This window comes from Drosophila serrata, unplaced genomic scaffold (assembly GCF_035046125.1).
Source record: "Drosophila serrata isolate PLE 108 unplaced genomic scaffold, ASM3504612v1 contig_23, whole genome shotgun sequence".
NCBI lineage: Eukaryota > Metazoa > Arthropoda > Insecta > Diptera > Drosophilidae > Drosophila > Drosophila serrata.
Genome location: NW_028256921.1, coordinates 1,711,285 through 1,734,092, shown reverse-complemented (window position 1 = coordinate 1,734,092; position 22,808 = coordinate 1,711,285). Strand labels below are relative to the sequence as shown.

Here is a 22,808-nt window from a genome sequence, read left to right as displayed (position 1 = left end):
GTTTAGTTCGAAAAACTCTTTATCGGTCACCGCAAAATCTACAAAAAAGAAAGAGGACCGCCTGGAGCTGTACACGTAAAGTCTCTTTGCTGTAATATTTTGCACTTTGCTCGAGAATGTCTCACCTGGTGAATTATATCACCGAGGGAGGAGGAGATCTCCTTATTATCGCCCAAGTGCCAAACAAATCACGACAAGTGCCAATAATTCCAATTTTGGCTGCATTACAAGTGTATCGATACGGGCAAATATAACTACATATGGCATATATACTATATACAAGTATTATATAGGCATTGCTATCGGATCGAGTGGTAAACAAAGCGCTCGACTGATACTCCCCTTGGATGTGATGGGACTTTTTTTTCCGGATCGTTGCCTACTGATAGCCGGCGACACGTTTTCCCAACCGAATCCAATTAGTGGGTTCCGGAATTACGTCAGACCACGCAATGCCACACCAGATAAGGTTCAGTATTTTCACGCGTCTGGCGATCCTTTGCCCCGTGATCCATGATCATCCATCAACGTGTCACGATCGCACCTCCCAGAGACCGATGTATGGCATATATATAGTATATATGCTTATAAGTGGGCATAATTTACTATCAGGTGGTGATAATGACCATGTTTTAAGTGGCTTTCGGCCAGATATTGTTTGGCTTGACGCCTGGGCAGCTTGAAGGTTGAATCTGTTCCAGGGATTGTATAATTGCCGAGCCAAAAAGTGGGCCCGACTGCGGGAATAGACACGCGCCAACAATCCCAGAGTGCATATCGGAAAAATGACTGCTTTCAATAGGTTTTCATTGTGTTGTTTATTATTTATATATATTCTGAATTTGATGACCTGATTTTCAAATGCATGTCGCGTCCACTTAAATCCGTGTTATCTGACACAGACGCTTCCATTGCAAATAAATACAGAAATCGCTGAGTAATATTCTGTGTAATCAATAAACTCAGTCATCATCAAGGTTTGAAGGCAACATTCGATGGCATTTCCAAGGGATTGATGGTTGCCAGCCATTTAAAGAAGTTCAAATTGGTTAATTTGCCACTTTAGATATTGTAAGTTCATGTAACTTGTATTAAATGTGTCCTTTATTATCTTAAGAATACAAAAATACAAATATATATAGTAAAAACAAAGCAATATATATGTATATATAGAGCTTATGCATTGTTTTGATATCTTACCCATCGCAACAGCTTCATTATGCACTTCAACTGACTTTGTTTACTTGGTAAATGGTTTTTATTGTTTATCAAATTGTCTATATGCCGCATTCCATGGCCACCAAGGCTGTTAAGTACTTATCACATCACAGATTGAATACCCAGGGACCCGTTTTAAAAACTATATACCCAGATTCCAAATCATCCTTTTCTTGATTTCTACATTAAACTTTAAAGAACAAAAACAAAAAAAACCTATTATTCTATCCAATTTCGGAACAATTATGCTTAAAATTTAATAAATAATATTCAGGAGTGTCATTGGAATCGAGCTATAACTCTCTCCTTCTCCCCGGGACTTGTCCTTGCTTCTCGATTATTTGGAATATATACATGGGTAGGATTACTTCTTGAGAAAGACCTCATGCAATTCCACATCCTTTAGGTTATTAACGGTGAGACGCCGCGAGAACTTGCCCGTCTGCCAGCGCTCCTCCAGCTCCTCGAGTGTCCTGCCCCTCGTCTCCGGCACGAAGACACCAATGAAGGCAGCCGCCAGGAAGGATATGCCAGCATAGAAGGCAAACAGATTGGCAGTGCCCAAAGCCGCCTCCATATTCGGATAGATCTTCAGCATGACAAAGGCCAGGATCATGCCAAAGAAGATGGCAATACCAGAGGCACTGCCTCTTGCTCGCTGCGGGAACACCTCCGAGATCATGAAGAACGGCAACGTGAGCATGCCCATAGTGGAGAATACAATGTGGGCCACGATGCACAAGACGGGCAGCCAATGGATCACGCCCACCGATTCCGGGAACCAGCTGCCGGCGGCCAGCAGAAGCATACAGAAGCCCATGCCTGTGGCTGAGAATATGCCCGATGGCTTCCTGCCCCACTTCTCAAAGATGCCGCTCATGAAGAAAGTGGTCACGATACGGGCTACACCCAGCATCACGGCCACCAGAACCGGATCGATGGTGACACCTGCCTGCTGGGCAATCTGGACGGCATACACAATGATCACCACAACACCGCAGGCCTGCTGGAAGCCAAAGAAGGTGGTCATCATGAGCACAGGCTTGTAGACCTCGGGACGATGGATCATCTGGCTGAGGGATTCGCTGGCTGCGGTGCTCATGCTGGCATCCGCCACCTCCTTCATGTGCGACAGTTCCGCCTCGAATTCGGGTACGTAGTCAACCTCTGGAAGATTAGGATATGGGATAAAGTAATGATTACTTTTTGGATAAAGGAGAAAAAGGAACTATAATGAAGAGGATATGATGAGCGGTTAATAACCTTTTATGACTTTATATATCCTAGAACAAATTTATATAAAGAAGATAACATACTTAGGTGTCTTTAAAACTGATATAAAATTAACATTTCTGTCTAAGATATTAAGCCTATACAAATATATATCAAATAAATTAATAAGTTCTTACCGAAGGAAGAACCATCAATATTGCTCTATCATCCCCATAAATATATTAACAGGTGCTGCCATTAAAAGGAATTAAAATTGCCAAATGAATTAATCATTGACATTTGTATAAGCACTTGGTTTAAATGGCAAATATTTCATTTTGTTCGATAAACTTTAATGGCTCATTAAAATCACTTTAATTTCCAAGTGAAAGCCCAATTAACTACCTAAGTTGGTGCACCTTAAGGTTAAAAATATTATAGTACTTAATTTGGCTCTCTTTAAAATGATTTGGCTTAAGTGCAAGAATTTAATAAGTTCTCATTTAATGGCCACAAATTGTTAAACACACCAAAAGAGAGAGAGAGAGATTTTTAGATTATTTTTAAAAATGCATCATCCCTTGATTGCCATGCATTATTTTAACTTTTCATCCTATTTTTCCAATCTAAATGCAAATGAATTAAAATGGAAGCACTCACCCTTCTTGGGCAGTCCGCGGAAGTATCTGAGCGATGTCCTGGCCCTCTCCTCTCGTCCCTTGGTCAGCAGCCAGCTGGGTGACTCCGGCATGGGGAAGACGAGCAGGGTGGCCATCAGTTGATAGCCACAGCTAATGCCAAAGATCAAGACGATGTTGTGGCGTATGAAGTAGCCAAGGCAGTACATCAGCAGGATGCCACTGGCCAGGCCCAGTGAGGTGCCCAGGATGAGGCGTCCCCTGATCCGTGGCAAGCTGATTTCCGCCGAATACACACCCACCGGTGACACAAACATTCCAATCATGATTCCACCGAAAGCACGTCCCAAGAGCATCTGGTAGTAGATCATATCTCGATTCTCATGCATGAAGCTGGTGACCAGCAGGATCCAGCCAATGAGTCCAATTAAATTCGTAAGCAGGATGGTGTATTTGCGTCCAATGCGATCCAGGAAGTAGCTTACCAGGAGTCCACCCAAAGGACAGGCCATGTTCTGGATGGAAGCTGTAAAGGAAGGGAGATGAAACCATTTAATTAAGTGAAGTCCTAGTTTATTAATATTTCAATGACTCACCAAACCAACTGGACTCATCCTTGTTGAGCCAAAAGGGCTGTGTCTCATCGTGCAGCTGGTTGAGAGTGACGGCCGGCATGCTGACCACCATGCCGGAGCCAAGGACACCACTGTTGCCTAGGAAGACCATTAGCTCCTGCCGCAGCACGGCTAGTTTGCTTTCGCCCAGAGGCTTGTCCTTGGCCAACGGATCCTCGCCCTTTGCCACATCCTTGCTGATGACTGTTGGCTTGTATGGCGGCACCAAGTGCTCCTCCTGTGCCTCCTGCTGCCCCTTCATGGCTAAGTGCTTGGTTACTGATTACTGGGTATTCCTGAGGTACTAAGTACTGTGTGCTGCGTGCTGCTTTCCTGCTGCCTCCTGCTGCCTCCTGCTGCCTCCTTTTGGCTCCTCTTTCCTTATTAAATTATTTGTATCGGTGTCCCGCTGAAGGGGGCGTGTCTGGAGCTGGTGGCCGCCAATCAATTAATGGCCCACAATTAGCTATAGTGGCAACGTCGTTGACTCCGTATACCGGGTTTGCCTGCGGCTCTGATAGCTGTGGCTCGACAAGTGGAAACTTCCGCGCATTTCAATCAAGGGCTCGCGCTCCAGTATCAATTTCACAAGTTACCAATGACTTATCAGTGCTTCCAGAGCCGTCGAGAGAGAGCAGCTGCCTCTGTCTGTCTGTTAGTTCTTCTTCTCTGTTCTGAGAGCAACAAAACAAATGCATAGTCTTTTGGGGTTCGGTGGGATTTTTGCTAAAACACAACAGCCACGAGGCACCCCGTCCGTTGGGTTCAGCGTTTCGCAGGCAACTGAATTGAGTTTCTCAGTTCTGAAACTGTAATGGTGACCGAAACTGAAACAGAAACTGAGCAGCAGCCACCATAATTTGCAAATTAATAAATTATTGTTTGCATTTAATGCGACGCGTATACGGGGCGTATGCGCGATTTCGATTTCGGTGATTACGTATACGCCACCGTTAGCACTATGTGTAGCTAGTGTGCTGCGAGTGGCGTTTAAACGCAATTAGCCATCTAATCGATCCACTAACACTTGTCGCTGACCCCCGCTCACCCTCGTACCCCACTATCTCTTATTTCTCCCGGCATTCCCTTGCAAATCTCACTGTTTTACACTTTTATACTCTCCCTCTCTCTCTCTCTCTGTGTCTTTGCCTCTCTTTCTCTCGTTTGCTCTCAATCGAACGACATTGGCAACGAACTTGACATTGGCCGCGGGGTCAGGTGTAAAGAACGGGGGGCTTTTGTCATCGGTAGCTACTCGTATACCCTCCAACTAACTCTGAAATCTCTCTATTCATAAAATTAATACAATGAACGTTTGGCGTAAACAATTTAATTTGTTTCTCTTTTATTTATGACTCCACTAATCTGCTGATAATTGCCACTCACGTTTTATGCGTACGCATTGGGGATTTACGATATCATTTTCTGATTGAGGCATATTGTTATCATTGCTAGAGCTTTAAAGGAGTTGGGAGAACTCAGACAGAATATAAATAAAAGAATAATATATATATCTATATCAATATATATATATTTAACTTGACTTTTAGTTAATACATAGAATATACTAATATATAAAATTATGCCATATTTATTAATTATATATACATTAGTATATTAGTAATTCAGGACATCTAGTAAGACGTATAGGAAGGGATTATTTAAAATAATTATAGGTCCCAAAAAATTAGGTAGTATTATTAAAATAAAATCTATAAAGTCCACATGTTTATATATTTTTAGAAAACACATGAGAAATCATGGGGACTTTTCGTTTGAATTAAGGGTATGTCTTAAGAGTAAACAAAAATGTTTCGTTAATAAAAATTCTGTTATGTTTACGTTTTAGCCGATCACAATGGGGACGAGTGTTGCTTGCGGCTGCAGTTGGCCAAAAGCCAAAAGCCAAATAAAGAGCGGTCAAAATACTTGGCTTATCAGGCTCTCCTCTCTCTGTCTCTCTTCTGGCCACCTGTCTTATTTTTTGTTGGCACTTTTTTGATACTGCGGAAGAGGTGCATAAATTATGCGCGATATCGACCGGAATGTGTTAATTCTAATGCCGGCGCTCCGTTTTGGACAGTTGGACAGTTCTAGACGGTTTTTGGACCCCCGGGCTTATCGGCTTATCGGAACGATGCACGCCCCTGCCACGCGGCCATATCGGGTCCGGAGTAAATAATACCACATGGATCGCATTTTAATCGTGCCACTTTAATTAACGAAATCCGAGCCACAAATTGTGGTACCCCGGGGGAAAACCACAGGTTCGTACATACAATCTATTGTAATCACAAGTTCAGGGCGCAGAAGTTTGTCTAACGCCAAATATTTAAATTATGATTGTGCCAATTTGGACAATTTGACAGGTTCAAATATTTATGGCTTAATATTTAAACAAATCAACCCATTTAAACAAAGGCCCTGGGTTTCAGACAGTAAAAAAAGTCACAAAAAAGCAGACAGCGAAAAAACAAAGGCAAATTGGATTATCATTAATAACAAATAAAAAATGACTGAAAAAGCTTAGCTATTAATTTTGTGAATATGAATGTATCAAGAGAAAAAAAGTTATATTATTAAAATTATTTGAAAACAAAAAGAGGAAGCTAGCTTTACCCTTTGAGTTTGCAATTTAATCTAGAGTCGAAATTGAAATTATTCAAAACTAAGCCAAAAAGCATTAATTTCTTAATATTTTATTATAAATTAGTTAGGATTTTAATGGCGAATCGAAATGTTTATGCCTCTTAGCAATCACTGTTTTTTTTACAATTTCTGCCCTCAAGAAGACCCGAAATGTTAAATTTTTCAGATCGATATTTTTTGAAATTTTTTTTAAGAACTTAAGGTTTAAAAATGTCATATCTAAGGCAAAAATGCAGTAATTTTAAATCGGAAAACAAGGTTTTACTAGTTTTTGCGACCTTATTAAATCAGCATGAAATTTAAAAATAATAATTTTTTTGATGATTTTCGAAAATTTTAACGAAGCAACCCCTTACCTTTTTTGAAAAAATTAAATAAATGTTTTCTTCCGGAGATAGCTAGAAAGACTCTCCTGTTGATGCTGATCAAGAATATATATGGTTTATAGGGTAGGAAATGACTGCTTCACTAACTAAAATAATAATACCCTCTGCAAGGGTATAAACAGAATAAATCTTGCAGTCTGCCACAGGATCTAGGGATCGAATGGAAAATCGATTAAAACTAAGCAAAAAAATAGAAAATAATAATCCAAAACCAATCGAGCACCACTTGTTTGTTTAGTTTTTGTAAATAAAAAGTAATAGCAATAAATAATACAGTTTAAATACCCCTTAAAAAACTATTTTCTGTCGTTAGGCACGTATGTTTCTATAGTTAATAATAAACAATCTAATAAACTTTTCTTGCTGTGCATTAATTATAAAAAAAATAGGCTAGGGTCTCTGTGAAATTTAAGCCGAGCGAGACGATAAGTAATTTATGGCCAACGACCAGCGACAAGGGCCAAAATGAAAATTTGATTTTTGGTTTCACATTTCGACTGATTTATCGCAGCCTCAGGCAATTTCTGGTTGGTAACTCACGTCATTCCCTGGCCGATAATTATATGACCCTTTCTCCAGTCGGGCCTTTCCCCAAACAAGTGCCTGGTTCTCGTCAAAACCAATCAATCACCACAATCAAAGTTGCACTATAAGCGGCCACATTTAAATCAATTATTCGAGGGGATCTCTGAGCAAGACTCCAAATGGTAATAAATAATACAAAAATGAAAGAATATTTTAAGTTCAATAAAAAAAATGTTGTACACATTCTCTTGAGTAGTGCCAGACACCTGATAAAACAGTTAACAGCGAAAACGTGAGATTGTCTGCCTAAAAAACAGCTTTTGCAAAAGGAATACCCACGGGTGCACCTGAGGGCAAGAGAATAGCAGATTTAATTTTGTTTAATTGGAATACTTTTCTTCTTAAATGATAGTTAGTTATATTTGGTGAGTTATATTGCGTGTATTATATTTGGTGTATTTTAGAGAGCATATATGAGTATCTAGGATATTTCTTTGATGATCTGACACATACAAAAAGAAGCTCATTGAATGTCTTTAAGGATTATATTATACTATTTATTGTTATTTTTCATTGCTATTATTTTGACGCCACCTGTATGCCAGATAAGAGGCTTTTGGGCCACCAAATCGATGTCTTTGATCGGATAATGGCGCTACGTAGGCGGGAAATTACCGTCTGACCGATTACATATTTTGTTTTAAACACAATTAACAACAATTCTCAAGGAAACTCCTATCGCAAGTTGATAGGAAAAAAGTAAAAAAAAAAAACACAATAGTTGTTAATATATTAAAAAAATATACCATTATGTACTGTATCACTTTTAGGCCAATAAATTAGTCTGATTTTGTATTGTATGAAAATCATTCAGTTGAATAAGCAAAACAAAGGAATGTTTACTGCTTTAATCACTTTTCAGCTGAGTTTTTCAAGTATCTCCTACCTAAAATTCACATCAAATTGTTTAAAACTGGTTATTGGAACCCCGCCGTCTACATAAGCAAAACGCAGAAGTTCAAATTTCAGCCTAACAACAAGAATATATTTTCAGCTTTTTGGTTTGGACTTTGTTAAACGTACATATTTTTGTTAGTTTTAAAATGTAAAAATATTTTGTAACTTCATGTATGATAAATGTTGTGTACGCAAAAATTATGACAATTCGAGTACAAATTCATCGGTTGCTCGATCGCCTTACATATCTCCGAAGAGCATAATAATTAGCAAATATAAAAATCAAAGACTTCGTTGCCGAATACATCCTGCGCAGGCATGAGATTAGTGCTTGCGCAGGGATCCAGACCATAAGGTCGCATGCCCACCCACTTGTGTACTCGATTCGTTTCTCCAGGAAGTCGAAAATCCCCCATGCAACATCTTTATAGTCCATTTGAATTTGAATTTGAATTTAAATAGACATATCAGTACCCGCCATATCAGTTAACCGACAAATTTGAATTTAAATTTAAATAGTCGATCAATATATAGTCGATCGATAAATTTAAATGCATGCCAGCAGTCGATAGTCAAAGCTGCACATAGTTCATGGCAACCAGCTGAAAGTCAAGCTGGTCACACTTCAATAAAAAGTAGTAAAAAATAAATTGGTCACACTACAATAAGTTGTATTTCTGTGGTGATATTTCGGTCGCGGCACACCTTCTATTATCCTGCCTAGCTGGCTGTGTTTCAAAGTGAGCAAACGAATAATCTCCAAACAGAGCGCGGCTCGAGCAATTAAACGACAAGCCAGCACGCAATTCCAGACAAATCGAGCCATGCAGCACAAGGCTGCATGTCATCAGCCGATCGTCGCCGCAGGACATGGTTGCAGGCAACGAGCGGAAAGTCAAAGCGGGCACACTTCGATTCGTAAGTAAAGAAAAATGAGTTGGTCACACTACAATTAGTTGTATTTCGATCGCGGCACAAGTCTACATGTCATTAGAATCTTGGACCCACCATATATTATCCTGCTTGGCTGTGTTTATGAAGTGAGCAAATGGATAGTGGATAATTAAACAACAAGCTAGCATGCCATGCCAGACAAATCAATAAGTATTCATGAAAAATAAATGGAAATCGCTGCCGCCAGTGGAGCTGCACCACCCGCACCCTCCCCACCCACAATTCACGAATGATGACGTTATGCGGGTCAGTGGTGGCACAATAAGAGGAGTGGAGTCCACTCAGTGGACTAAGCAGGCTCTATTTATAATTCGTTTCTATGGCTGCATGTCATCAGCCGTTAATAACAGCGGCACATGGTTGCATGTCATCAGCCGATCGTCGCCGCAGCACATAGTTGCAGGCTACGAGCGGAAAATCAAAGCGGTCGCACTTCGGTATAAGGTAGTAAAAAATAAGCTGGTCGCACTGCAAAAAAAGTTCCGGTAATATAAGGTTGGCAAACTAGCTATTTTATAGCTAGATTAAGCTTTGAGCTTAAAGCTTTAAGCTCTGCTACAATATAGCTATAGTGACAACTCTAATTTGCAGCTCTTGCACTAAAATTAATCTGCTTTCTGCGGTTTCTGTTCGCCTGGTACTCCAGGCCCAGAAATTTAAAATTTTGTACTGGAAACGACCAAATTGAATTCTTGTTTTTGCCGACAACAACAACAAGGAGTCATTTTCGGCTCTATAGGGTCGTACCTCCACTGATTAAAAGTATAATACTCTGCAATATTATTGAACTATATATTTTTACATGCATTTTATTTGTTGACAAATCAAAGTTTAAAAATCTCGTAATTCAGCTAAACAAAAAAGCATTAATTTTAGTTAGCTTTAGTTCATTCTTCAACTTTGGTAACAGCTGGTGTTTATTTATTAATTTGATTATATATTATTTTCAGAACTTCTTGATTCTGCATGCAGCAGAAGGAGGATATTGAAACGGGTCTGACACGCATGCGCGAACGTTTGGAGGAGTCCGCTCAGCATTCGCAGACGGTGCAGCGCGTGCAGACTACCAAAATGAAGGCGGAGGATTTGCAACAATACGCCAGCAATGGGTGAGTACAGAGTTAATTCAAGTTAAGGAACGTCACATAAATTAATTTCTATCCTTTGTATCTAGGGCACCGTCTGAAGCGAGCTTGACGAAAGCAAGCTGTAAATCATGGAGTTGGAGTCGATAGACAAATTCTTTTCGGCTTAACAAAAGAATGCGGTATCGGTTAGTGTCTAGAAAAGATGCCAATGAAAGATCTTCCCTTATTTAATGTTGTCCCCTCTTTTCACAGGCTACTGATGGCTCCTATTGTGATCTGCGAGCAACTGGCGGCAAGCCAGCCAAGCAAGCAAGGTGCTCTCAGAGATCGATGGACGCCGGGCCCAGAACTGCACCATCCTGCTCAGCAAGCTGAAGATGAGCTATATGAAGATATCAAAGTAGGAGTTGCTTTGGCCACCTTCTGGTTCCAAATACTAATGTCTTCTCTTCTAGGGCCATTCTCCCGATGGACAGCAACAAGAAGCTGATACTCGACATGGTCTAGCAGCTGCTAAAGTTCCCGCTCTCGGCGGAGGAGCGTGCACTGTTGGATGAGCATAGCGAGGATATTGAGTCACTTGCCCGCACCGATCGCTTCCTTTACGAATAATATAATATAATATAATATATAATACAAATTACTGAATCACTTTAAATTAAAAATAAGTAATGGGATCCATGGAAATAAGGGAATTAATTGAAAAATAAATGCATAGCTAGCAGAGCTGAATCTAGACCAAGGCCTGATCCCTCCTATAGCATCGTTATATGTATATGATATAATTGTCATTATTAAGACTTACCCCAGTGGAGGACACGTCATTGTTTACTTCCTTCCATATAATAATATAATTGTCATGATTAAGACTTACCTGAGTGTAGTTTACTTCCTTCCAGTGTTGACTTCGAATCTTGTTGACTTCAATTAGGGTAGTCATAATATCGAAGATCACTTCCTGGTTATCCAGATGTATTCCATTGGCCACGTCATTCCTTTAATCACTATCACTATCGATGTAAACACTAGGTACCCCTAGGACAGACTGAGGTCGCGGCGAACGAAGTGCCTCTATTTATAGTTCCCGAGTCAAGAGAACAGAGAAAGTGAGAGAGTAAGAGATAGGCGGAGAAACATACAGAGAAAGAGTTCGCTCTGAAGATGCACATTGGGAGTTGGACCTACCGGATAAAAAGAGGCAGAGAGAGTAAGAGAGAGGGAGAAAGGGAGAGCTGTTGATGCTGATCAAGAATATGTTTACTTAATAGGGGCGTTACTGCGTTCCAAACTTTTGAGTAAAATTATAATACCATGCAAGGGAATAAAAATGATCAAATAAAATTTGAATTTTAAGATTCTTGCAGAGGAAAATATAATTTTAATCAGTGAAGGAGTCATTTTCGGGTCTATAGGGTCGTACCTCCACTGATTAAAAGTATAATACTCTGCAATATTATTGAACTATATATTTTTACATGCATTTTATTTGTTGACAAATCAAAGTTTAAAAATCTCGTAATTCAGCTAAACAAAAAAGCATTAATTTTAGTTAGCTTTAGTTCATTCTTCAACTTTGGTAACAGCTGGTGTTTATTTAATAATTTGATTATATATTATTTTCAGAACTTCTTGATTCTGCATGCAGCAGAAGGAGGATATTGAAACGGGTCTGACACGCATGCGCGAACGTTTGGAGGAGTCCGCTCAGCATTCGCAGACGGTGCAGCGCGTGCAGACTACCAAAATGAAGGCGGAGGATTTGCAACAATACGCCAGCAATGGGTGAGTACAGAGTTAATTCAAGTTAAGGAACGTCACATAAATTAATTTCTATCCTTTGTATCTAGGGCACCGTCTGAAGCGAGCTTGACGAAAGCAAGCTGTAAAACATGGAGTTGGAGTCGATAGACAAATTCTTTTCGGCTTAACAAAAGAATGCGGTATCGGTTAGTGTCTAGAAAAGATGCCAATGAAAGATCTTCCCTTATTTAATGTTCTCCCCTCTTTTCACAGGCTATTGATGGCTCCTATGAGGATCTGCGAGCAACTGGCGGCAAGCCAGCCAAGCAAGCAAGGTGCTCTCAGAGATCGATGGACGCCGGGCCCAGAACTGCACCATCCTGCTCAGCAAGCTGAAGATGAGCTATATGAAGATATCAAAGTAGGAGTTGCTTTGGCCACCTTCTGGTTCCAAATACTAATGTCTTCTCTTCTAGGGCCATTCTCCCGATGGACAGCAACAAGAAGCTGATACTCGACATGGTCTAGCAGCTGCTAAAGTTCCCGCTCTCGGCGGAGGAGCGTGCACTGTTGGATGAGCATAGCGAGGATATTGAGTCACTTGCCCGCACCGATCGCTTCCTTTACGAAATATCAAAGTGGGTTTGAAGGGCATCTAGGAGAGATGGCAGTCACTAAACTTGTTGTTCTTTTGTCCTGGCAGGATTCCCCACTACGAGCAAAGGCTGAAGAGTTCACTACTGGAACTGCTTTATGCCGACATCAGCACTTCAGGGAGCAATCAGAATGGAAGTCAGCTGCAACAACAGCACCAACAGCAACACCCTCAAGCTGAACACACGCACGACGTTGGCCTTCCTGGAGAACGGCATTACCACGGCATCTCCAACGGGCATTACCACGGTCACCCTATCACCGGCAGCCATCGAGCGGGACGCGGAGGGCAGGCCTTTGCGTCGAGGCTGTGCCCGTCGAGCAGAAGATCCAGCAGGAGCTGCAGGACCTCAAGTTGCGCGAGACGGAGCTGAAGCGCCTGCACAAGAATAACAGGCACAACATACTGAAGGCTTCGCTGGACAAGCTGTGAGTACACGTCAAGGCATTCAAGAATCCTCTTGTCATTTTACGTTTTTTCGTTTTAAGCCCGCTCAGCACAGACGACGAGGCCAATGCGGACGACGATGACGATTAGGACTCTGTGGTGGAGCACTGCTATGGACCCGGAAAACTGCGCATTGTTCAGTCCACCCAGGAGTTGGATAGAAATGGGCAAGTGTTAGATAACCTACTTAAATAAGTTTGATTCTCATTGAATTTTCATTCTTTATCAATAGCAAACAACCGGTGAACATACACAATTCGGCTGGCAATCGCAGCCTAAATGCAAATGCAGCATTAATGGGATGCGTTCGGCAATGTCGCTGGCTCAGATGTGTGATCTGACGGCAGAGGAGGCCGCGAGGTCTCACTGCCCAGTGGGAAAGCCTGATCAAGAAGAATGCCGAGAACGGGACGGTTATTGACGCGGCCATCATTACTTTAAAAAAAGGTGGGACCATATCCATTATCACTTTTATATCGAAGTGTGACCGCTTTGACTTTCAGCTGCTTGCCTGCAACCATGTGCTGCAGCGACGATCACTAATGACATGCAACCATGTGAAGCTTTGACTATCGACTGCTGGCATGGAACCATGTGCAGCTTTGACATCCTACGTTTTAGGTTATGGTGAATGCGTTCAGGAGCAGCCAAATGATCAGGATGAGCTGGATCAAGACCAGGGCGTGCTGGTCACAGCCCGGCCGGCGGCAGTGCAAACCACTTCGCTCCTGCTGCCCATTGATGAGCCATCCAACACACCCTCGCTGGCCTCTAGCGTGAACAGCGCCAAGGAGGAGAGCCTCGATGGCCAGCATTCGGATGACTATGGCATCTCGGACTCCTCGCAAGGCAACAACAACCTCCAGGCCAAGCACCAGCAGCAGCAGCAGCCGCTCAAGCTGATCGTGGTCACCCACCAGGAGCAGCGTTACATTGGACCTAACTGCCTCAATATGACACCATTTTTACTTCTCAGCTAAGCGGCCTGCGCCAGAAGCGTCAGTTTGCCTTCGGTGGTGCATCTACCAAGGGCGTAATTGAGCGGTTTATTGCCTTCCATGGCAATCTGGTGGCACCCAATAATCCCCTGCCGCCGCCTCGCCATTGGGCAACATCATCAACATCAACATCATCAGCTCCGGAATGTTAAATCAGAGCAGCAACAGCAACACCCTCAAGCTGAACACACGGACGGTGCTGGCCTTCCTGGAGAACGCCAACTCGCCAACGGGCATTACCACGGTCACCCTATCACCGACAGTAATCGAGCGGGACTCGGAGGGCAGGCCTTTGCGTCGAGGCTGTGCCCGTCGAGCAGAAGATCCAGCAGGAGCTGCAGGACCTCAAGTTGCGCGAGACGGAGCTGAAGCGCCTGCACAAGAATAACAGGCACAACATACTGAAGGCTTCGCTGGACAAGCTGTGAGTACACGTCAAGGCATTCAAGAATCCTCTTGTCATTTTACGTTTTTTCGTTTTAAGCCCGCTCAGCACAGACGACGAGGCCAATGCGGACGACGATGACGATTAGGACTCTGTGGTGGAGCACTGCTATGGACCCGGAAAACTGCGCATTGTTCAGTCCACCCAGGAGTTGGATAGAAATGGGCAAGTGTTAGATAACCTACTTAAATAAGTTTGATTCTCATTGAATTTTCATTCTTTATCAATAGCAAACAACCGGTGAACATACACAATTCGGCTGGCAATCGCAGCCTAAATGCAAATGCAGCATTAATGGGATGCGTTCGGCAATGTCGCTGGCTCAGATGTGTGATCTGACGGCAGAGGAGGCCGCGAGGTCTCACTGCCCAGTGGGAAAGCCTGATCAAGAAGAATGCCGAGAACGGGACGGTTATTGACGCGGCCATCATTACTTTAAAAAAAGGTGGGACCATATCCATTATCACTTTTATATCGAAGTGTGACCGCTTTGACTTTCAGCTGCTTGCCTGCAACCATGTGCTGCAGCGACGATCACTAATGACATGCAACCATGTGAAGCTTTGACTATCGACTGCTGGCATGGAACCATGTGCAGCTTTGACATCCTACGTTTTAGGTTATGGTGAATGCGTTCAGGAGCAGCCAAATGATCAGGATGAGCTGGATCAAGACCAGGGCGTGCTGGTCACAGCCCGGCCGGCGGCAGTGCAAACCACTTCGCTCCTGCTGCCCATTGATGAGCCATCCAACACACCCTCGCTGGCCTCTAGCGTGAACAGCGCCAAGGAGGAGAGCCTCGATGGCCAGCATTCGGATGACTATGGCATCTCGGACTCCTCGCAGAGCAACAACAACCTCCAGGCCAAGCACCAGCAGCAGCAGCAGCCGCTCAAGCTGATCGTGGTCACCCACCAGGAGCAGCGTTACATTGGACCTAACTGCCTCAATATGACACCATTTTTACTTCTCAGCTAAGCGGCCTGCGCCAGAAGCGTCAGTTTGCCTTCGGTGGTGCATCTACCAAGGGCGTAATTGAGCGGTTTATTGCCTTCCATGGCAATCTGGTGGCACCCAATAATCCCCTGCCGCCGCCTCGCCATTGGGCAACATCATCAACATCAACATCATCAGCTCCGGAATGTTAAATCAGAGCAGCAACAGCAACACCCTCAAGCTGAACACACGCACGGTGCTGGCCTTCCTGGAGAACGCCAACTCGCCAACGGGCATTACCACGGTCACCCTATCACCGACAGTAATCGAGCGGGACTCGGAGGGCAGGCCTTTGCGTCGAGGCTGTGCCCGTCGAGCAGAAGATCCAGCAGGAGCTGCAGGACCTCAAGTTGCGCGAGACGGAGCTGAAGCGCCTGCACAAGAATAACAGGCACAACATACTGAAGGCTTCGCTGGACAAGCTGTGAGTACACGTCAAGGCATTCAAGAATCCTCTTGTCATTTTACGTTTTTTCGTTTTAAGCCCGCTCAGCACAGACGACGAGGCCAATGCGGACGACGATGACGATTAGGACTCTGTGGTGGAGCACTGCTATGGACCCGGAAAACTGCGCATTGTTCAGTCCACCCAGGAGTTGGATAGAAATGGGCAAGTGTTAGATAACCTACTTAAATAAGTTTGATTCTCATTGAATTTTCATTCTTTATCAATAGCAAACAACCGGTGAACATACACAATTCGGCTGGCAATCGCAGCCTAAATGCAAATGCAGCATTAATGGGATGCGTTCGGCAATGTCGCTGGCTCAGATGTGTGATCTGACGGCAGAGGAGGCCGCGAGGTCTCACTGCCCAGTGGGAAAGCCTGATCAAGAAGAATGCCGAGAACGGGACGGTTATTGACGCGGCCATCATTACTTTAAAAAAAGGTGGGACCATATCCATTATCACTTTTATATCGAAGTGTGACCGCTTTGACTTTCAGCTGCTTGCCTGCAACCATGTGGTGCAGCGACGATCACTAATGACATGCAACCATGTGAAGCTTTGACTATCGACTGCTGGCATGGAACCATGTGCAGCTTTGACATCCTACGTTTTAGGTTATGGTGAATGCGTTCAGGAGCAGCCAAATGATCAGGATGAGCTGGATCAAGACCAGGGCGTGCTGGTCACAGCCCGGCCGGCGGCAGTGCAAACCACTTCGCTCCTGCTGCCCATTAATGAGCCATCCAACACACCCACGCTGGCCTCTAGCGTGAACAGCGCCAAGGAGGAGAGCCTCGATGGCCAGCATTCGGATGACTATGGCATCTCGGACTCCTCGCAGAGCAACAACAACCTCCAGGCCAAGCACCAGCAGCAGCAGCAGCCGCTCAAGCTGATCGTGGTCACCCACCAGGAGCAGCGTTACATTGGACCTAACTGCCTCAATATGACACCATTTTTACTTCTCAGCTAAGCGGCCTGCGCCAGAAGCGTCAGTTTGCCTTCGGTGGTGCATCTACCAAGGGCGTAATTGAGCGGTTTATTGCCTTCCATGGCAATCTGGTGGCACCCAATAATCCCCTGCCGCCGCCTCGCCATTGGGCAACATCATCAACATCAACATCATCAGCTCCGGAATGTTAAATCAGAGCAGCAACAGCAACACCCTCAAGCTGAACACACGACGGTGCTGGCCTTCCTGGAGAACGCCAACTCGCCCACGGGCATTACCACGGTCACCCTATCACCGACAGTAATCGAGCGGGACTCGGAGGGCAGGCCTTTGCGTCGAGGCTGTGCCCGTCGAGCAGAAGATCCAGCAGGAGCTGCAGGACCTCAAGTTGCGCGAGACGGAGCTGAAGCGCCTGCACAAGAATAACAGGCACAACATACTGAAGGCTTCGCTGGACAAGCTGTGAGTACACGTCAAGGCATTCAAGAATCCTCTTGTTATTTTACGTTTTTTCGTTTTAAGCCCGCTCAGCACAGACGACGAGGCCAATGCGGACGACGATGACGATTAGGACTCTGTGGTGGAGCACTGCTATGGACCCGGAAAACTGCGCATTGTTCAGTCCACCCAGAAGTTGGATAGAAATGGGCGAGTGATCGATTGCGTGGTCCATCAGGTTGTGCTGCAGGTGGAGCAGCGGCCAATCAGCTACCTTATATCCGATCCCGATCCGGTCAAATGCCGCGGGCTAAAGAAGTGGAATGAGAAGAGCGACGACGACTCAGAAACATCCAACTGGATCGCGGCCAATACCAAAGAGTTTCACAAGTGCAGTGTGACCATTGAGAGAGACGGCGGTTGCAACCATATGGTGTGCAAGAACCAGAACTGCAAGAACGAGTTCTGTTGGGTCTGCCTCGGCTTCTGGAAGCCGCACGCTCCTCCTGGTACAACTGTAACCGGTACGATGAGGATGAGGCCCAATACTGCTCGTGATGCCCAGGAGAAGTAGCACTCATCCTTGGCCAGGTGAGTTTTTATACTATTCTAATTTTTGTCGAAAGCTTGTAATACTGTGAAGGAGTCATTTTCGACCCTATAAATATTATATGTATATTCTAGATCACCATCATTAGCCGAGTCGGTCTAGCTAGGGTCAGGGTCAGTTATAAAACTATCGAAAGAGTAAGATCTTATAATTAATTTAGGCTTTTAACTTTGAGTATACGTTTGTAGACATCCTCAATACAAATTACTGAATCACTTTAAATTAAAAATAAGTAATGGGATCCATGGAAATAAGGGAATTAATTGAAAAATAAATGCATAGCTAGCAGAGCTGAATCTAGACCAAGGCCTGATCCCTCCTATAGCATCGTTATATGTATATGATATAATTGTCATTATTAAGACTTACCCCAGTGGAGGACACGTCATTGTTTACTTCCTTCCATATAATAATATAATTGTCATGATTAAGACTTACCTGAGTGTAGTTTACTTCCTTCCAGTGTTGACTTCGAATCTTGTTGACTTCAATTAGGGTAGTCATAATATCGAAGATCACTTCCTGGTTATCCAGATGTATTCCATTGGCCACGTCATTCCTTTAATCACTATCACTATCGATGTAAACACTAGGTACCCCTAGGACAGACTGAGGTCGCGGCGAACGAAGTGCCTCTATTTATAGTTCCCGAGTCAAGAGAACAGAGAAAGTGAGAGAGTAAGAGATAGGCGGAGAAATATACAGAGAAAGAGTTCGCTCTGAAGATGCACATTGGGAGTTGGACCTACCGGATAAAAAGAGGCAGAGAGAGTAAGAGAGAGGGAGAAAGGGAGAGCTGTTGATGCTGATCAAGAATATGTTTACTTAATAGGGGCGTTACTGCGTTCCAAACTTTTGAGTAAAATTATAATACCATGCAAGGGAATAAAAATGATCAAATAAAATTTGAATTTTAAGATTCTTGCAGAGGAAAATATAATTTTAATCAGTGAAGGAGTCATTTTCGGGTCTATAGGGTCGTACCTCCACTGATTAAAAGTATAATACTCTGCAATATTATTGAACTATATATTTTTACATGCATTTTATTTGTTGACAAATCAAAGTTTAAAAATCTCGTAATTCAGCTAAACAAAAAAGCATTATTTTAGTTAGCTTTAGTTCATTCTTCAACTTTGGTAACAGCTGGTGTTTATTTAATAATTTGATTATATATTATTTTCAGAACTTCTTGATTCTGCATGCAGCAGAAGGAGGATATTGAAACGGGTTTGGAGGAGTCCGCTCAGCATTCGCAGACGGTGCAGCGCGTGCAGACTACCAAAATGAAGGCGGAGGATTTGCAACAATACGTCAGCAATGGGTGAGTACAGAGTTAATTCAAGTTAAGGAACGTCACATAAATTAATTTCTATCCTTTGTATCTAGGGCACCGTCTGAAGCGAGCTTGACGAAAGCAAGCAAATTCTTTTCGGCTTAACAAAAGAATGCGGTATCGGTTAGTGTCTAGAAAAGATGCCAATGAAAGATCTTCCCTTATTTAATGTTCTCCCCTCTTTTCACAGGCTATTGATGGCTCCTATGAGGATCTGCGAGCAACTGGCGGCAAGTCAGCCAAGCAAGCAAGGTGCTCTCAGAGTGCTCATCCTGCTCAGCAAGCTGAAGATGAGCTATATGAAGATATCAAAGTAGGAGTTGCTTTGGCCACCTTCTGGTTCCAAATACTAATGTCTTCTCTTCCAGGGCCATTCTCCCGATGGACAGCAACAAGAAGCTGATACTCGACATGGTCTAGCAGCTGCTAAAGTTCCCGCTCTCGGCGGAGGAGCGTGACTGTTGGATGAGCATAGCGAGGATATTGAGTCACTTGCCCGCACCGATCGCTTCCTTTACGAAATATCAAAGTGGGTTTGAAGGGCATCTAGGAGAGATGGCAGTCACTAAACTTTTTGTTCTTTTGTCCTGGCAGGATTCCCCACTACGAGCAAAGGCTGAAGAGTTCACTACTGGAACTGCTTTATGCCGACATCAGCACTTCAGGGAGCAATCAGAATGGAAGTCAGCTGCAACAACAGCACCAACAGCAACACCCTCAAGCTGAACACACGCACGACGTTGGCCTTCCTGGAGAACGGCATTACCACGGCATCTCCAACGGGCATTACCACGGTCACCCTATCACCGGCAGCCATCGAGCGGGACGCGGAGGGCAGGCCTTTGCGTCGAGGCTGTGCCCGTCGAGCAGAAGATCCAGCAGGAGCTGCAGGACCTCAAGTTGCGCGAGACGGAGCTGAAGCGCCTGCACAAGAATAACAGGCACAACATACTGAAGGCTTCGCTGGACAAGCTGTGAGTACACGTCAAGGCATTCAAGAATCCTCTTGTCATTTTGCGTTTTTTCGTTTTTAGCCAGCTCAGAACAGACGACGAGGCCAATGCGGACGACGATGACGATTAGGACTCTGTGGTGGAGCACTGCTATGGACCCGGAAAACTGCGCAATGTTCAGTCCACCCAGGAGTTGGATAGAAATGGGCAAGTGTTAGATAACCTACTTAAATAAGTTTGATTCTCATTGAATTTTCATTCTTTATCAATAGCAAACAACCGGTGAACATACACAATTCGGCTGGCAATCGCAGCCTAAATGCAAATGCAGCATTAATGGGATGCGTTCGGCAATGTCGCTGGCTCAGATGTGTGATCTGACGGCAGAGGAGGCCGCGAGGTCTCACTGCCCAGTGGGAAAGCCTGATCAAGAAGAATGCCGAGAACGGGACGGTTATTGACGCGGCCATCATTACTTTAAAAAAAGGTGGGACCATATCCATTATCACTTTTATATCGAAGTGTGACCGCTTTGACTTTCAGCTGCTTGCCTGCAACCATGTGCTGCAGCGACGATCACTAATGACATGCAACCATGTGAAGCTTTGACTATCGACTGCTGGCATGGAACCATGTGCAGCTTTGACATCCTACGTTTTAGGTTATGGTGAATGCGTTCAGGAGCAGCCAAATGATCAGGATGAGCTGGATCAAGACCAGGGCGTGCTGGTCACAGCCCGGCCGGCGGCAGTGCAAACCACTTCGCTCCTGCTGCCCATTGATGAGCCATCCAACACACCCTCGCTGGCCTCTAGCGTGAACAGCGCCAAGGAGGATAGCCTCGATGAACCGCATTATGATGACTCGGGCATCTCGGAGCAGCAGCAGCAGCAGCCGCTCAAGCTGACCGTGGCCCCCGCCAGGAGCAGCGTTACATTGGACCCAACTGCCTCAACATCACACCGGAGCTGCCGCTGAAGAAGCTCATCACCAAGACCATTTCCACTCCGCAGCTTAGCGCTGTGCAACAGCGACGATCAGCTGACATGGAGCCATGTGCAGCATTGACTGTGGACTGCAGGCATGCAACCATGTGCAGCTTTGACATCCTTCGCTTGGAGCCCCCGCAGCAGAAGCTCATCACCAGGACAATTTCCATGCCGCAGCTAAGCAACAACAACCTCTAGGCCAAGCAGCAGCAGCAGCCGCTTAAGCTGACCGTGGTCACCCGCCAGGATCAGCGTTAAATTGGACATTGGACTGCTACATGACACCGGAGCCGCCGCAGCAGAAGCTCTTCATTTCCATGCCTCAGCTGAGCGGCCTGCACAACCAAGGGCGTGGTGATTCAGCGGTTTACAGCCTTCCATGGCAAGCTGGTGAGCTGGTCGAGGCTACGTGCCCGTCGAGCAGAAAATCCAGCCGAACTGCAGGACCTAAAGTCGCGCGAGACGGAGCTGAAGCGGCTGCGCAAGATTAACAGGCAGAACACACTGATGGCTTTGCTGGACAAGCTGTGAGTAGACGTCAGGCTCTCAAGAATCCTCTTATCATCTTACGTTTTTTCGTTTTCAGCCAGCTCAACACGGACGACCCGGAAAACTACGCAATGTCCAGTCCACCCAGGAGTTGGATAGAAATGGGCAAGTGTTAGATAACCTACTCAAATAAGTTTGATTCTTATTGAATTTTCATTCTTATATCAACAGCAAGGAGCCGGAGAACGTACACAATCCCGCTGGCAATCGCAGCCTGAATGCAGCCGCCTACATATCCAATGGAGCCAGCAATGGCAGCATATTAATGGGATGCGTCCGGCAATGTCGCTGGCCCAGCTCTGTGATCTGACGCTCAAGGAGGCGCCCTCATCGTGAGGCTTCATTGCCCAGTGGGAAAGGCTGATTGAGAAGAATGTCGAGAACTGGACGGTTATTGAGGCGGTCATCTAAGAGGACGGTCGGAAGAGGGTAGCAGAGGGTCCCCTTTCCCCCCAAAAAACAACACACACCAATCCACCAACGATTCTGGTGCAGAGCAGACCAAATTATTATTGTAGTGTCCAAACTTGATACCAATCCTAAGCCCGATGTCCGATACCCGATTCCTGATCCTCTCCACACAAGGCGAAAGCTGCTTATCAAGGAATTCATTTAAATTTTACATAAATATACGAAAACGATGTGCGAAACATGATTTAATTAAATAAAAACCCCAAAACTAAACCTTAACAAGCATTTGTTGTAGTTACCTACATTTAAAATGGATATATTCTTCTTGTTGTAAAAAATAGCTTGTTGTTGTCGGCAAAAACAAGAATTCAATTTGGTCGTTTCCAGTACAAAATTTTAAATTTCTGGGCCTGGAGTACCAGGCGAACAGAAACCGCAGAAAGCAGATTAATTTTAGTGCAAGAGCTGCAAATTAGAGTTGTCACTATAGCTATATTGTAGCAGAGCTTAAAGCTTAGAGTTTAGAGCTTAGAGCTTTAAGCTCTGCTACAATATAGCTATAGTGACAACTCTAATTTGCAGCTCTTGCACTAAAATT

At 44.3% G+C, this 22,808-nt stretch overlaps 1 protein-coding gene, 2 long non-coding RNA genes and 6 pseudogenes across 9 annotated transcripts; 8 read left to right on the top strand and 1 right to left on the bottom strand.

The window, feature by feature from the left end:
• Positions 1–1,235: 1,235 nt before the first annotated feature.
• LOC110182569 (facilitated trehalose transporter Tret1) lies at positions 1,236–4,714 on the bottom strand. Its single transcript, XM_020950618.2, has 3 exons — positions 3,665–4,714; positions 3,091–3,594; positions 1,236–2,385 (listed from the first exon to the last, which is right to left on the bottom strand). The coding sequence occupies exons 1-3, from the start codon at positions 3,942–3,944 to the stop codon at positions 1,583–1,585; spliced, it is 1,587 nt and encodes a 528-aa protein (XP_020806277.2). The 5' UTR covers positions 3,945–4,714; the 3' UTR covers positions 1,236–1,582.
• A 5,386-nt stretch (positions 4,715–10,100) lies between these two features.
• Positions 10,101–10,855, top strand: LOC110182549 (uncharacterized). Its single transcript, XR_015271191.1, has 4 exons — positions 10,101–10,262; positions 10,328–10,426; positions 10,494–10,641; positions 10,697–10,855. It is a non-coding gene; the product is annotated as an uncharacterized LOC110182549 (long non-coding RNA).
• Positions 10,856–11,861: 1,006 nt separating this feature from the next.
• Positions 11,862–13,530, top strand: LOC110182545 (uncharacterized). 3 transcript variants are annotated; one of them, XR_015271188.1, is made up of 7 exons: positions 11,862–12,023; positions 12,089–12,187; positions 12,255–12,402; positions 12,458–12,619; positions 12,685–13,064; positions 13,125–13,250; positions 13,316–13,530. It is a non-coding gene; the product is annotated as an uncharacterized LOC110182545 (long non-coding RNA). The 3 variants fall into 3 exon arrangements; XR_015271189.1 differs by lacking the exons at positions 11,862–12,023; positions 12,089–12,187; XR_015271190.1 differs by lacking the exons at positions 12,458–12,619; positions 12,685–13,064; positions 13,125–13,250; positions 13,316–13,530 and having other exon boundaries at positions 11,868–12,023; positions 12,255–12,311.
• LOC147645080 (uncharacterized) lies at positions 13,389–15,093 on the top strand (annotated as a pseudogene).
• On the top strand, positions 14,830–16,534 carry LOC110182566 (uncharacterized; annotated as a pseudogene). The gene is made up of 4 exons (XR_015270813.1): positions 14,830–14,971; positions 15,028–15,946; positions 16,007–16,132; positions 16,198–16,534. The product of XR_015270813.1 is annotated as an uncharacterized LOC110182566 (transcript).
• Positions 16,271–22,489, top strand: LOC147645076 (uncharacterized; annotated as a pseudogene). The gene is made up of 6 exons (XR_015271192.1): positions 16,271–16,412; positions 16,469–17,110; positions 19,729–19,762; positions 19,997–20,282; positions 20,343–20,472; positions 21,975–22,489. The product of XR_015271192.1 is annotated as an uncharacterized LOC147645076 (transcript).
• Positions 17,485–19,300, top strand: LOC147645079 (E3 ubiquitin-protein ligase ariadne-1 pseudogene; annotated as a pseudogene). The gene is made up of 3 exons (XR_015270785.1): positions 17,485–17,501; positions 17,567–17,953; positions 19,159–19,300. The product of XR_015270785.1 is annotated as an E3 ubiquitin-protein ligase ariadne-1 pseudogene (transcript).
• LOC147645078 (uncharacterized) lies at positions 20,607–21,596 on the top strand (annotated as a pseudogene). Its single transcript, XR_015271187.1, has 2 exons — positions 20,607–20,748; positions 20,805–21,596. The product of XR_015271187.1 is annotated as an uncharacterized LOC147645078 (transcript).
• LOC147645077 (uncharacterized) lies at positions 21,529–21,932 on the top strand (annotated as a pseudogene).
• Positions 22,490–22,808: the final 319 nt, after the last annotated feature.

Bases quoted from the DNA above. Each gene is read 5' to 3' on its own strand.
- LOC110182569 (XM_020950618.2), bottom strand. From the start codon at position 3,944: ATGAAGGGGCAGCAGGAGGCACAGGAGGAGCACTTGGTGCCGCCATAC. The intron at 3,595-3,664 runs GTGAGTCATTGA...CTTCCTTTACAG, and splicing joins GGATGAGTCCAGTTGGTTTG to CTTCCATCCAGAACATGGCC. The intron at 2,386-3,090 runs GTGAGTGCTTCC...CTAATCTTCCAG, and splicing joins CCGCGGACTGCCCAAGAAGG to AGGTTGACTACGTACCCGAA.